The sequence below is a fragment of the Phaethon lepturus genome, unplaced genomic scaffold (genome assembly GCF_000687285.1).
Source record: "Phaethon lepturus isolate BGI_N335 unplaced genomic scaffold, ASM68728v1 scaffold21548, whole genome shotgun sequence".
Taxonomy (NCBI): Eukaryota; Metazoa; Chordata; class Aves; order Phaethontiformes; family Phaethontidae; genus Phaethon; species Phaethon lepturus.
In genome coordinates, this window is record NW_010558691.1 from 29341 (window position 1) to 44128 (window position 14788).

General features: G+C 47.3%; 1 protein-coding gene across 1 annotated transcript in view; it reads right to left on the reverse strand.

Annotated features, from left to right (window-relative positions):
- Positions 1 to 3033: 3033 nt before the first annotated feature.
- Positions 3034 to 14788, reverse strand: part of ASAH2 (N-acylsphingosine amidohydrolase (non-lysosomal ceramidase) 2) — a gene marked incomplete at its 5' end in the record, with an annotated part of 18063 nt that continues 6308 nt past the window's right edge. The window contains 11 exons of the mRNA XM_010293152.1: positions 3034 to 3223; positions 6525 to 6613; positions 7308 to 7367; positions 8146 to 8295; positions 8936 to 9031; positions 9891 to 9986; positions 10765 to 10804; positions 11462 to 11556; positions 13800 to 13915; positions 14414 to 14495; positions 14624 to 14728. Coding sequence (XP_010291454.1) covers positions 3034 to 3223; positions 6525 to 6613; positions 7308 to 7367; positions 8146 to 8295; positions 8936 to 9031; positions 9891 to 9986; positions 10765 to 10804; positions 11462 to 11556; positions 13800 to 13915; positions 14414 to 14495; positions 14624 to 14728 — 1119 coding nt within the window. The remainder of the gene's footprint in view (positions 3224 to 6524; positions 6614 to 7307; positions 7368 to 8145; positions 8296 to 8935; positions 9032 to 9890; positions 9987 to 10764; positions 10805 to 11461; positions 11557 to 13799; positions 13916 to 14413; positions 14496 to 14623; positions 14729 to 14788) is intronic.

Genomic DNA, 14788 nt, shown 5'->3' on the forward strand with positions numbered 1-14788 from the left:
CAGGGAGGAGGGAAGGGCCGTCCGTCGCTCCCTGCCCGCAGCCGGTGACAGCCACCTTGCTCTCAAGGAGCAAATAAAACAAAGGGCTTCTGTCACAGCCTTCCTCACGTTGGGGCGCTCGGGGCTGCTGAATTTTCCGGACGCAAAAAAATTAGGGAGAGTTCCAAAAAACTCCCCCAAAAACTTCAGTTTTGCTTGCATAAACATGTTCAGTACAAGCACTACTAAAAAAAAATCCACAGTTAGTGTAATGCAGTAACACGAACAAAATTATCTAAAACAATCAAATAAAACATCTCGGTGCTGCCCGAGAAAAAATGAACCCCTGTTTCTTTTTTCCTGTTGTATTTCTTCTAGGAAAACAGGAACACTCCCGTGCAATTTATACAATTTATGCAATTTATATCTAGTTTATACAGCGTAAGAAAAACGGCAAGCAGAGAGCGAGCGAGCGTCATATGGGAATCATTAGGCAGCCCCATTTCCGACCAGAAAGCAGCTCCTCTTTCATAAAAATGATCTGACCCCGTTTTAGGGGGCTGCGACCTGTTTCACCACGCACGGTTCCGCGTGAAAACCCGGGAAAAAGCGGGAAAAACTTTGCAAGAAACTTGCTGGACCGTTTCGTAGCTTGAGCATCGCCGCACTGACCGAGCCTGCCCCATGGCACAGCGAGATGCTGGGGCAGCATCCTCCGCTGCTGCCCGGATCCCGATTTTGCCGAGGAGAGCAGGGCGGCTGGGTGAGTTATTAAGAAAGGACATGAAAAGCGTCTTCAGGGATTCGATTCCCAGTGCTGTTCTTCCAACGCTCTCTCTTTCCTGACTCAATATTGCGATTGCTTTGAGCTCCTCCGGGTGGGGATCTCTCCGCCTGAGTGCAGCTGGTTTAAAATGAATAATTCATTCTCTCCTACTGATTTTAAAGGGAGGCAAAATTATCTCACCGACAATTCTCTGAAGAATTAAAGAGATTGCATACAAAATTCGTACGTGTTGTTGGAGCTTATTAAACATTTACAATTGTTTAGCTGTAAGACACTACAAGAATCCTAAATCCAGACCTGAAAGGCATATTTTCTTCTCCCTGCGGGCCCTGGATCTACCACTTACGGAGGCTGGAAGAGACCTGGGGACTGCGGAGCCATCCCTGCGTACGGCACCCCACGGCAGCGCTGGTGGGAGGCACCTCAGGCGGGACTTGCCTCCAGCACTGGGTCAAGGTGGTCAGGGCTTTGTCCACCCAGCTCCTGAAACCCACAGAATATACTCTACCTTTCTGGGGAATTTTCTGTGTTGAAACTCTTTCAGCCAACAGGTTTTGGGACTGTCCTTCTGCCCCTTCAAGGTGTCTTCATTCTGTGCTTTGATGGAACCCTCCATTGATCTCTCATGTGGGTTGGAAGGGCACCACAAGCCCTTCTAGTGACCTACCTGTAGGTGATTCAGGCTCTGGCCATCGGCGCTGGGCAGCCCTTCATCCAGCCAAAGCCTGCTCACCTTGTGTCCTTCCTGATGCTAAAATGAAGCGGGATGAGGCCTGTTCAGAGGTGCCTGACCCACAGCTTTAATTTGTAAAATCAATTCTTACCGATTGCCATCTGCAGTATATTGTGATGAAATCCAGCCCTGCTCTGGTTGGACATCAGACACCTTTTGCCAGCAGCTGCACGTTCTCCCTCACCAGCAGGTCCCTCCCAAAATGCCCACCCTGCATATGGCCCCTGGTGTAACCCCAGTGCCCTCCCATGACACCCTCTTATTGAAACAACCTCTGGCACATGCAAGCATCCTTATTCCTGATCTTTTTGATGTGCCCCAAAGCGATATTTAGAAGGTAAAATGCCATCAGCTGCCCTTTACTGTGGTCAGAGGGCTGGGCAGGAGCTTAACACAAGGACAAGAAGAGTGGACAGTGTCAGCCCCCAAGTCTTTCTCGCCCAGCATCCTGCCTCTGGGCTGTGCCACAGATGCATGATGGCTTCAGGTCATAAAATCAGAGCAAACATATGTAGTCCTTCCAGGCACTCAGTGGCCTCCAGCCCATCTGTAGTTTCTTGGGCCACTTGTAATTATTTGACTTCCTTCAGAGGGCTTCTCTTCCAAAGGCTTGCCCAGCAACTGCTTGAAATGACTCAAACCCACACGTGGTGGGCAGCACTGAGCCCATCTGGCACACTGGTCAGTTCAAAAGTGACATTTGTGAAAGAAAATAACACACTCTAGCAGGAAAAAACCTGCCAACTGCTTCAATATTCTATTTTGCAAGTGACTGACCTTTCTTTCCTCACTCAAGACCTCTGAAGTAGGACCCTATACAGCCACTCTCATCAGGCACCTGTGAAACCAAGACCATTGATTTATGGAGAACTATGTGCAATTCGCTTCATATGACATTGTTGCCCCACCACCACCTGTAGCCTATACTGGCTTTTAACTCAGGGAATGACTCCTCCAAATGCCCTAAACCAGAATGATTAAATGAAAGAATATTCAGACCTTTCTGATGAGTATCTATCCTATTTATGCCTTTACCACGCTAAGAGGTCAGCTTTGCACTTCACGCACAACTGAGGAGTCTTCTCTTCTGACGCCTTGTGAATTCAGCAGCTCTTTCCAGCTTTATGGACTGGGCTCAATTTTATGGACTATTTTATGGTCTGGATTAGCTCCTGATATATACTGATTCTCTCCGAGAGAGGCCATTCACAATCAGTAAGCACTTGTTTAATGACTAAAGAAAAAGAGTTGCATCTTTTGTTACAATAAGAATCAACTGCAACGAGATCTGACCCGGTCGGGAACCGCCTGAATAAGAATACATTGGACTAGTGATACTGAATTCCAGGTAAAAGTCAAAACTTTGCAGGAAGTTGAGCTTTGCACAGCAAAGGGTGACCGACAGCACACAAGGGACAGCGATGATGTATAGAGTCACATATGCCACAAAAAACCTCCCAGTTGTGCATTGTGAACATCGCAGATATCAAATCTACTGCTCAAAGGAAACAATTCCTTTAATGAACGAGGTCGCCTACAGAGCTGTGATTTCAAACGCTGAAGATGTGCCTTCAAATGGAATAGAGACAGCGTGACTGTTAGACAGTTTTTTCTTGTAGTGCCCAAAGTACCGTATCCTGTAGATGCCCGGCTCTGTGCCACATGGGATATGCCATTCAATGGTCACGTTGCTCCGACCAAGTAATCCTTTGGTCCAGTAAAACCTAGCAGACAAACCAAAAACTGCAGTCAGCAAGAAAATCTACTTTTCATTTGTTTTAATATCCCAAGAGCTCACTATGTGGAATGAGATGGATACGCTCCAGCACTCCAGTGAAGTATATTTTAAGAGCTTCTTTTAACCTTTCCTCATATATTTAGGCTATCAGAGCAGCAACCAACAAGCCAATCCAAAACCCGTCAGGGCTGAAAAATATCTGGAAACGTGGAAAAACAAGTCAGTGGTCCTTTCTGCAGGTGAATAGTATTTCTACCAACATGTTCTTACATTCAACTCCGTATCTTAACCCCATACAACTTACCTCTGTGAGCAATAATCGTCAGCTTAATCTTCCCTGCACAAGGGGAATGCTGAACCAAGAGGATGAATATTTATTGAAGGTCACAAGCAAAATCTATCATCATCGAGCTCAGGGCTTCTGGCACCCATTTCCACAACAGACTCCCATTTTCTTTTGCATGTTCCTTGTGCAAAACCACTTCTGCTCAACCTCAAAACTCTACGGACAGCCACACACCACCCAGGGGCAAGGGATTTTTCAGCCAGCTGTGATGGAGCACTTCCTGGGGAGATGAAGGAGATTAACCTGCTCTTCTTGTATCAAACTGCCAATGAGGGACACTGCTGGATATCCCCCCAGTTGCATCCCGGCCAGACATGAGAGTTATCAAGCCCTACTGAGATAGTACCCCCATCTCAGGGCTTTAACTGAAGGAAAACAGATGAACAAACATATTGATTCATTGGCAATGGTAGTAAAAAGTTTCCCCATACCGGTCTTACTGAGAAGATTGGAATAAATATTTACAGACTTAACTGGGTGAAAAGCAGGGAATGATGGGGGAAATTTGGTTTGGTAAACAGAGACCACAGACTGACACAGGGCCCATGTATCCACCTGGTTGCTCTAGACCAAGGTTTTGGCTGCGGATGGCACTGGCTTGTCTTGGGACAAAGACCATGTTGTCTTGGGAGGTGACACAAGGCCCTAAGTGGTGGGGGATCTCCATCCTTGGAGACCTCCCCGACTGGCTTGGACATTGTCCCACGTAACCTGCTATAGCTATAGCTGCGATGCTGGCCCTCTTGGGAGCTGGGCTGGACCAGAGACCTGCAGCCTTGAGCCTGGCTGTAATGCTGTGTCCTAAAAATGCTGCTGTGAGATCTGTGCCACCATCCAGCCTCCTCCCCACCCTGCCCTTCAGGCTCAGTGAAGCAGGACCACCACTCTGGGACTTGGGAATTGGAACGTAGCTCAGATCCCACCTGGGAAGAGGCTTCTCACAGATGAGCTCATGGGGATTTAACCATGTCTTATCTCTGTTGGCTCTTTGCTAAAGGCAGGGCCAGGCAAATTCCTGCCTGCAGCTCGGCCCCTCCTCCTAAACAGTCCCAAAAAAGCCATTACTGCCCTCAGGGCAGACGCAGGGTGCGGCCAAGCAGATCTCTACCGCAAACACCAAGACAGCATCCAGCCAAGCCGCAAGTCTGCACTGAATTTGTCCCTGCTGATAGCGAGCACGGGGCAGATAACAGCTATCTCCTCCCCGAAAGCTGCACCTCCCTTAAGTAAACCTTCCTATCTTTTGATCCCTGAAAACAGGCATTTTACAAATGCGGCTCTAAGCTATTTAACGCCTTGCAACACTAAGCTAACAAATAATGCGTTCCCTTGTGCTGGTCTCCTATTGCAACGTCAGCACGTTCAACGGTAGCGCATGTTCATTTTTCCTGTGCTGAAACAAACACAGTCTGACTCCACTAACATCTAGCAAGAATGTTTGATGCCTCCTGTCCCCATCACCTGAATCACTGACATTTCAAAGCTAACACACCGATACTGTAAAAAGTGGCTGGTTTTCATCTTAACAGAAGCGTTTCCCCTTTCTTGTGGTGTTTGGTGCTTTCCTGGGGCACCAGGAAGGGAGACACTACCCTCTGCATTGGTTTGCCTTCTGGCCAGCCCCTTTAGGCAGGAAAAGGCCAAACAGCTCCTCTTCCTTATCAGCAGAAGTATTTAGGCATCGTTCAGAGATCCAAAGCCTGACCTTTCTCAGGAAGGAAAAGAAGATGTCTAGGTTCCCGTCTTTCCAGCATCAATGGCAGCACATTCTTCAAGTTTTGCACTTGTATGTGTTTTTCATCTTCTCAAGTGATGTGTTATAAAACATTTTCTGTGTTCCTGGACGAGGTTTTGGGAAATCTGTTGGGTTCTTCCTTTCCAAAGGGAAGAAGGGCTTAAGCATATGGGTGAGAAAATGCCATTATTTCCCTTACTCAAAGAGGGAACTTGACTGGAAAGGGTGACACCAACAAGAGCGACAAGGTGACATAGCGCAAGCGTTAAACAGAGGGCAAGCACTTAGAAATGCAGAGCCCCAAGTGCAGGTAGGAATACATCTCCCGTGTTGGGACAGAGTCCTGGCCACTGGATTAGTTTTAGAAAGCAGCTGGTTGCACTTGGGCAGAGAGCATTACGCCCTATCAAACGCTCATTATAAATCCAGAGGAAGACTTTCCCGATGAAGCCAAGCTGTCAGGAACGTTACCTCTCTGACCTCGGATGTTACGTGTTTGCACTGGGACATTGCAAGGTCAGAAGACCCCAAGATGGATGTTTTTCGGGGTCCGGCTTCTCACAGATAGGTGGCAGAAGCAGGTGGGAAAATGTCTGGTTTTATTTAAACAAAGAAGTAACTTGAAACCGAATGGTTCAACAAAATAGGAATACCAAAGGCATCTTTTGTGTGCTGCCTTATGGTCTAGCTCCGAAAGGCGCTAGATGGATAGCGCTGCTTGGTGGATATTTGTCCTTAAGGCTGACACCTCTAACCTTAACTTTGTTTTCTTACAATCTTTTTTAAAACTGTTGACTGTTTCTACTTTATGATGCACAGCAAATCTGGCCAGATTTTCCCGATGAAAGCCCTGCTGCGGTGAGGCTCTCGTGTTTTCTATTCGGTATCCTATTCACCAGCACACTACAGCAGGTGGATGGATATAGGCTATGACAGAGTTGGACCACAAATCTTCTGTAATTCTTGCTCTTCTACCTTTCCCAAACTTATAAGCCTTCACTGCAGAAGGTAGACCCAAGGGGAAGACCGATTGTTGTGGTCTTGAGAAGTTAACCATCCAAATATAGACTGATCTGCCCCCAGAGAGCATCACCTGCAGGGACAAGACCAACCTACGGTTGGGAGCTCAGAAATGAAGCCCTTCAGCTTAAACCTGAATTACGCCGTGGAGTCTGTGGAACAGTGAAATCTGGCCAGGGCACCCACCTGGTGTCCCAGGAGGCATCGTTCTGTACCACGTGCCAGCTGTCTGAAGTGCTGGTGTATCTCTCCACCGTCAGGAAGTTGTGTTCAGTCTGGAATAAAAATAAGAGAATTATCCAGGCACTGAAGGGACAGGCATGTCCCTACTTTTCTGTGCCACTTTAAGCTGGAGAAGGGACTATGCTTCTGTGTGCTTTACTGGCAAATGCAGTAATTACTAGCAAAAAAGCTTATATTTCACTGACAAAGCACAAATTTAAGCTAAAAAATGACGCAGAGAACAAGTAAAGAACTTGATCATTAAAAAGAGAACGGACAGGTGTGGTATTTGTTATCAATGTCTATGCAAGATGAGTGATGGGACAGATTAAGTAATTTTTAAATTTTCTTTGTTTTATTAAAATAAGGCACTGAGCTGATAGGATGGAGACTAGAGACCATGCTTGCTACGACGGGATGGCACTGGGTACCGACAGAGAAAGAGTGCCTAACGCACGACATTGGCACCTTCGACTTCAATAGTATGAAGAGATCATGAATGATCCATATCTGACCAAATTAAAGACTTTGCCCCAAAAGCATTCTGGTGTTGTGAACTCCCAAAGCAGACGCTAAAGAGAGAAACTTCTCTGAACTCCCAGCAAAGAAAAGAAGTGCTGGAAGCACCCAGTCTTACTTCTCCTGAAACCTGAACGTCAAAGATTGAAATGCATCAGGCAGAGACAGTAACTAAATATTCACTAATTCCCAACATCCCCAATTCCAAAGTTGTTGCGTCATATTTACCGCATTTTCTGCAGAGTTCCTGGGGTTTGCACCTACAAAAGTTACTTCAGCAACTTCCCTCTGTGAAGGAAATTGAGATTTGTATTAAACACCCAAGCAGCATATTGCACATTAAGAACATCCTTTGAAGACCCCATATGAGTTTTTTAATGGGTAGTTGTTTTTTGTAGTTTTTTTGGTTTTGTATTAAATTCTTTATAATTTCACTTGTTGCAATAACAATGGACAACTGTGAACTGGTATTCTGTGCCTTGTTATTCCACTTGTCCTGCTTGCTGGATAAACTCCACCATAGCACATAAGATTTCTGTGTAAAAGAGGGAAGGAAATCGGTGAGATTTTTAAGGGTGCCTCCCTGCCTTTGTCCTACCTTACTGCTGGAGACAACAATGAGATGAAAGTCCTTGCTCTGAACACCATATCTAAATTTTAGGCATTGAAAACTGAACCCTTTCTGGCATTTTTATCTCATTTACATTCCATACCAGAGGCATCAAAGGTGACCTGACTTCTGCTTGTACAGGAATCACTGTACAATATTTGCCTATTTAATCATCAACTGTTATTTTATGTCGAAGCAGAAGGGGAAATCTTCTTCATGTTGAATAAAGGGCTTTTATTTTCCCTTTCATTCACCCATTTAATCATGTTCAGTACAATGACATTGGCATGAAAACACTCTGTCTCTGCCCTTTCAACCACGACCACTAAGAGTAACGAGACCTTCTTGGGCTGAGAACACCATGTCCCTTTAGAAAACATAGACCTTCTCAGATGAGGGGTAAGGATTTAAAGATGATTTCCTAAACAGGTTTTAGCAAATCCTTGAAGCTCTCACCTCTCGATACTGTTGTCTGACTTCTTGTAGCACATCCCCAAATGCCTTATTTGCCGGCACGCGATCGGCAGCGAGAGGAGGCACCATGGTCATGTTACCTATGTTGAAAACTGGGGGCTCTGGACCACACGGCAAATCCTGAACTGTGTTCTGGGAGAGGGAAGATGTGCTCATTTTACATACATGCAGATAACCAGGATGTCCCTGATGAATCATGTCACTTCTGTGGCTCTTTGTCCAAGGCCATTGCCTTAGGTAGATTTTAAGAACAAGGGCAATAAAGTGAGCTTAAAAACAAACAAGAGGATCTTCATCTGTGCTCTGCATGCAGGAGCAATCCCGACAGCAATCCCGCTGCCCAGTTGCTGAGGTCCCCCAAATCCACCTGCCAGCATATCCCATGACTTCAGGAGGCAGCGCCCACCCACTGGTCCTGCATATTCACATGGTCCACAGATACGGCGGTGACGAACATTGCCGTGTACAGCAGAAATGTACCAGGTTTTTTTCCCCTCTTGGTAGAAAAGCAGCAACTTCAGGCCATGCTGAAAGATTGGAGGTACCTTTTTCCTAAACTTTGAACCAAAAAACCCCCATATTTTCTCAAGTGGTATGAGAGCCCCATGACAGGAATTATTTTCATACCACATGAGAATTTCTCAAAACGGTTTCTTATGAGAAAAGAGAGGGTAGCAATCGCACACCCTCGCTGAGGAACAAATATAGCCATCACCTTTTACAGGATTTAAATGTCTCTAGCAGCATGTGGCATACAGAAAATTTTGATTACCGTAGCAATAGCCCTTGCAAGTCCTCTGTACAGCTGAATATAAGCAGAAAGCGTGTGCGGCCCGTAAATAGTTGATGCAGCCTCATATCGTTGAACCTAGCAAAGGACAAATTTGGAAAAAGAGGGTTTGAAGGACTCTTGAGCAGTTTATACAGCTCATCCTACTGTGCCAAGACAAGATCAGCGCTATACCTGCGGGGGTTGGTTTACTCCCTTACTGCTAGGGCGACAGCCCGACAACTTGCCTAAATATTTCTGCCGCAATTTCAGGTTACTCTTCATTCTCCAACCTGTTGCAAACAGGGAGGACTGGTTGTCACTCTTCCAGTTATCACAGCTCTTTTGCTCTTTTAAAAGCTTACGATGTAGGTCACCTCCTCTCCAACTTTTTGGGTTGGACAACCCCAGTTCTTCCAACCTTTCCTCCCAGTTTAGGGTTTCTAAACCCCAGGAGTCCATCCGATGGTCCACATCTTCCTTACAGGCCAGCATCTGCCATGCCTTGTGGGGACCCTTAAAACCGGGTCTTGCAAGCTGTATTGCCATCTTTTCCACAGCAACATGGCACTGCAATTCATGTTGACCTTATGACCTTACAGCTCCAAATCTTTCTTCTGGCAATTTTGCCACTTTATGAAGATAATTTCTAATTCATCCAAGTCACCAGAAGATTGCTAAAATAGATCTGAACTTCCTTCAGTACATCTGACCATTTCCACATTAAAGCATCCATACGTGCTCTCTAGCTACGCTCAGGAAACCACACTGGCCCTTGGACCGTGTCGTCTAGGCCAGAATAAACAAGGAGGTCTCATGATTTCTACCACAGACTCTTCAGCTTTTTGCGGCAAAGGAGGAGTACTCTAAACATACACAATTTCACATGAATTGTCATCCCATATAGCCAAAAGCTGAACTCGGTTAAATGTGTTCAATCCGCAATTTTAATATTTACCTGGTATTCTTCATAGGTGGTAATGTAATGGGTGTAGACATTGCACAGACCTGCAATTATGACATCCATTCTTGGTCTACCATGAGAATCAAATTCCTAAGAAAGGAAATGAATCACTTATCTTGTAACAACTACTTAACGCACAATTATATTGTTGTCATTGTTGTTGTTGTTATTATCATTATTACTATTATTACCCAGGACAGAATACAAAGCTTGGGGGGGGGGGAGGGGCTGGATGTTCAGGAATGCAACTCTAAAAGCCTAATTTGCCTTTATTAATGTCTCTTATTCACTTCTCAAAGAAAAAGAGGAGAAATGACCTCATACTCCAGTAAATTCAATAAATTTAGGGGGTTTTTTTAATCTGATGTCTGTCTACTCCTAAAAAAATTGGTGATACAGCTATGTGAGACAGGCTCAGTGTTGTGGAGATTTAAGATGCTATTCAGGCGGCAGCTGAGAATCGCATGTATCAGTGGGGAAAGTGGAAAAAATACATTTGCCATGTTTTCTCAATTGTTCTCATGTTGCGAAATCCTGGTAGGGATTAAGAAGCTAAACCCACGCCGTCCCGGAGACAAAACTCCTGCTAGCGTCAGTTATGCCTGGACCCCAGCTGAATTAGCTTGTGTTGGCTTAATGCATTGAAATTTGATCGGTTTGCTGCTTTGGGGGAAGATATTAATTCCTCCTGCATGTCAGTAACCACGGGCAAAATGTGTCTCTGAAGCAACTGTGAGAAGGAAACGTCTGTGAGACGTGAGACCCATGACCCCAGCGGGGAGGAGACAAGGGAAAAACCAGCAGGATCAAGAAACGCGAAGTTCCAGATATGCTGCGCTCTGGAGAAACCTCTTCCTCAGCGACTTACTCTTCTAACAGCTTCCCGTAGCCTGCGTCCAGACATGGTCCTAGGGGCATTACGAGAACGACATCAGTCTCCAGAAAGGCAGGAGCTAAAGCAGGAGCCGCTGGCCGGGCGCCCAGCACGCCACCGGACACCCACACAGCGCTCGCAGCGCCGCTCAGCATCCCCTGGGGCTTCTCCAACGCCAAAACGCCTCAAAACGTTGCACACACCCCATCACGGCCAGGGTGAGGCTGGAGGCACCCCGCGGCGGGGTGGGGTAGGAGAAGGTGCTAGGAATAAATCATTATCCTACTCAGATTTTCACCGTCGACAGGCAGTGCAATTCATCCTTCCAGTGTCGGTGGCGTGGGAAAAAAACAGAGAAGTCAGAGCTAACAAGTTCCTTCCTTTTCATCGAACCTGCATTTTGCAAGGAACAGTTGAAGCTGCTTAGGAAGCTTGTTTGCAGCTCGTTCGCAGCTCGTTCACTCCCATGGATAGTTTACAGGACCGAGAAGAAAACGGGAAACCCCGGGGAACCAGAGGAGACGGTACACAAGTAACTACATGCAGTGGACATATACGTGTAGTGCCAGCACAGCTAGCACGTATTTGGGACGATTTTTAGCCTTTCTCCCTGCAGGCAGAATTATTGCGGGTAGTTGGAACGAAACGTTGCCAGCTGCAATGCGTAGAACAAGACCAAAGAAATACATACGTGAACTCCCCGGGAACAGCAACGATTGCCAGCGATCCGACGGCAGCAATCTGAACATCCACGATGTCGGGGTGCCACGGGTGAGGCCGAGTCATCTGCGGTGGGAAAAAAGTGGATATGACATTGTAGGATAATAACCAAAAAAAGACAGCCGAAGCATTTTCCTTCCTACAGTCATAAATCAGGCAAATAAATGTAAATTGTAGACGGGCACGTGAGAAATTGTTTTACCTCCACATGCACAGCAAGCTGTCTGACCACAGCAGGCAGATACGGCACACGTAAATACTACGGGCCAGGCGAAAAAACAGGAGTTGCCGGAGGGGTAGCTTAAAGCAAAGTGGGTAAATAAAGTCAGGGTAGCACCTGGAAACCCCTCACCTGCGCGGGAACAGGCTCGTGTTAGGATCCGCGAGGCTGAGCATCTGACCAGGACAGCGAAAGCGAAGGAGCGGAATCGGAGCGCGCGGTGGCGATGGGAGAGGAGAGTTTCCTCTTCGTTAGCTGAGCAAATGCACCGTCGGACGTGGTGCAGGGGGAGAGTTTCTAAGTCACCCAGAGGGTGATGCTCAGGGAACCCTCCACCTAGCCCTGACTTCAAACCGCCCCGTAGCAGGGACCACACCGCACTCAGCCTCGGCACCGTCGCAGCAGCCAAAACACACGCTACCGCAGCATTTCATCTCAAAAAAAAAAAGGCAAAAAAAAAAAAAAGCTAGATAAAAATGATGAAGCCTGTTAAAACAAAATTAAGAACAAGACCTCAAGGGTGACAGGGCTCCAGCAAACGAAATGCAAAACTCCCACTCCAACAAGCCAAAATGACTTTTGAGGAGCAATTTACCGGGGGCAAAACATGAATGGCAAAACCTTGTGAAGCACATCAGAAGCAGGAGGCCTGCCAGAGCATCCGTAGAAGGATGCTCAGAAGGTGATGAAGTTGTAAGAATAAAGTGTAATTTCTTCTCAGCAGCACCACCCTGGATGGAGGAGGCGGAGTGGGAGGAGGCTTTGTGCTGGGACCTTTTTATGCAAGGTGAGGTGAGGAGCTGATCGAACACAAAGCGACGGTAGGGAAGCTTTTGAAGAGGCTAATGAACAGCAACAAATCACCTCATCCAGACGGCAGCCTCGAAGTGCTCTGAAGGGCTTTGGGCATGGCCCCGCTCCACTACACTGCATTAGCCTTCATGCCAAGGCAAGAGCAGGTGGAACACGGGGCATCAGTTTTCTTCTGAAGTCGTAAGTAGGATCTGGGGGAAGTTCAGTAAGAACAAACACCAAGTCCTGCCCAGGACAGAGCAGCCCTGAGCATGGGGATGGGCTGGGACCCATGGGGCAGCAGCTTGGCAGAGCCTGGCCCTAAGAAATAGCCCTTCCGTGCCTGAGCGGGGCACGCCTGGGATGGGGCCCCGTGCAGTGGGGGATCTCCATCCTTGCTGACCTCCCCGACTCGCCTGGCCACGGCCCTGAACAACCTGTTGTAGCTGCGGCGTTGGCCCTGCTGGGAGCGGTGTCAGGCTGGAGACCCCCACCCCAGGGTACCTCCAGCCTGAGCCTGGGGCGATTCTACCCGAGTATGAGTAAGTCTGGCATCAGTCGATATTAGAGCTCACAGAACCGTCAGACAGTTGCATAAGCACGACAGAAAAGCAGAGAAGTCAACAGAACGTTTCCCGAGGAAGTCAAAGCCTGGTAGAAACCTTTGAAGGCACCACTGAGAAGGTGGGTAAGTTGATACAGTCCCCAGAGCTTCTAAAAGGCACCATGACAAGTTATTTCATTTTGCATGGACCAGTCTGCCACAGGACAAAAAGAAAAGTCGTCTCATGGATCAAGGTAGGAAACCAATGGTAGGATGGAAGAAAAATCCACCCAGAGCTATTAAGCTCTGGGCATCAGCAAAGGATGTCCTGAAGCCAGAGACTGCTGGGAGGCAACGCTGAGCTCCACGCACCCTTGGCTTTCCCTGACCTCATGCATTTTCCCTGTACCTCCTGCTCAGGGCTGTTTCGCTGGCAGAGAATTAGGCCAGAGTGGATCTTCAGTTAGGTTTTTTGGCCCTAATCAGAGCAGTGGGTCTGGTCCCTCCTTCTGGGGTATATGGAAAAGATTCTCTGCAAGAGGAGAACTTCCACCTCTCTTATTCTGCTGCAAGCTAATGACAACACTTATTCTTGCCTTCTACCTTCATGCCTTCAAAGCCCATGCAGCTCTCTCTCCCTCCTTGTTCTTCACCATATGGGCTGGCATGGACACTGTCTGTAGTGCTCTACCAAAACCCAGCCCAGATCAGCAATCTCGGCACTTCCCAGGGCACACACCAGTGTGTCCTTACCTCTCCGGTGCTAAAGAGGATTGGCTTGGGACTGTGGCAGGCTTTCGTTTCGTTGGACGGCTCTCCCAGCAACTGGTCCCGGATTTCATCCCAAAATGGATCCCCTTCTATGGAGCCTTGAGGGGGAAACATCTTTTAAATGCTGTTCCTTCAGCTGCCCCAGCAGCTATCACACAGAAAACTCATTTATTGCCCCCTCCCTGCTTATGTGGGATAGGATACTTCTCAGCAGATTCTGACTGTCCCTTTGCTGGGGTGGTGTGAGAAGCCGAGCTTTAGCCCAACTGAGCTCCGTCTTGGCAGCGTTCGAGTAATGAGAACAAATGGGAAGGATTGCCCCAAAGACAGCTCTTTCTTCTCCCCACTCCCCAGCCAGTGCTCTCCTTCCTTCAGAGCATGGCCATATCCTTCTCCAGAAGATTTCTGATGAACACAGACAGACTTGCAAGGGGACTGTAAGATCACACCTTCCTAAAAAAACATCCCTTCGGAGACTGTGATTCAACCAGCCTTTGATGTTCTCAGATGACACGGGGGGTTTGAATCTATTTGGGGGATGCCCCATGTCCTCCTTATTTGTACGGAGCCATATAGATATCTGCTCCCTAAATTACCTTGTGTGAAGTTGAAAGCCCCCACTCCATCAATAGTCCCTGCAGCAAAGCTGTGTCCTAAGGCTGGTTTACATGTTTTAACCTTAATCAGAAAGGGAAAAAAATATGAGAGAGAGATATTTTAAAACCAGTTCCCCTCGGCGTGCCAAATCCTGCTATGAGAACATAATATTTCTTCCTTCCTTATGCCTGCGTCCCGGGAGCTCTTACCGTGTGTGTGGCATTGAGCTCCACGGAGACATCACTCATGTTCACCCACTGGTGAGCTGAGCTGATGGGTCCTGTGACCTCCTGGGAAGCTTTTTCATACAGCTCCTAAGGGACACACAAGGTGGAAATCCTTGAGGAAGAAGAAATCAGGAACCCAGCTCTTCC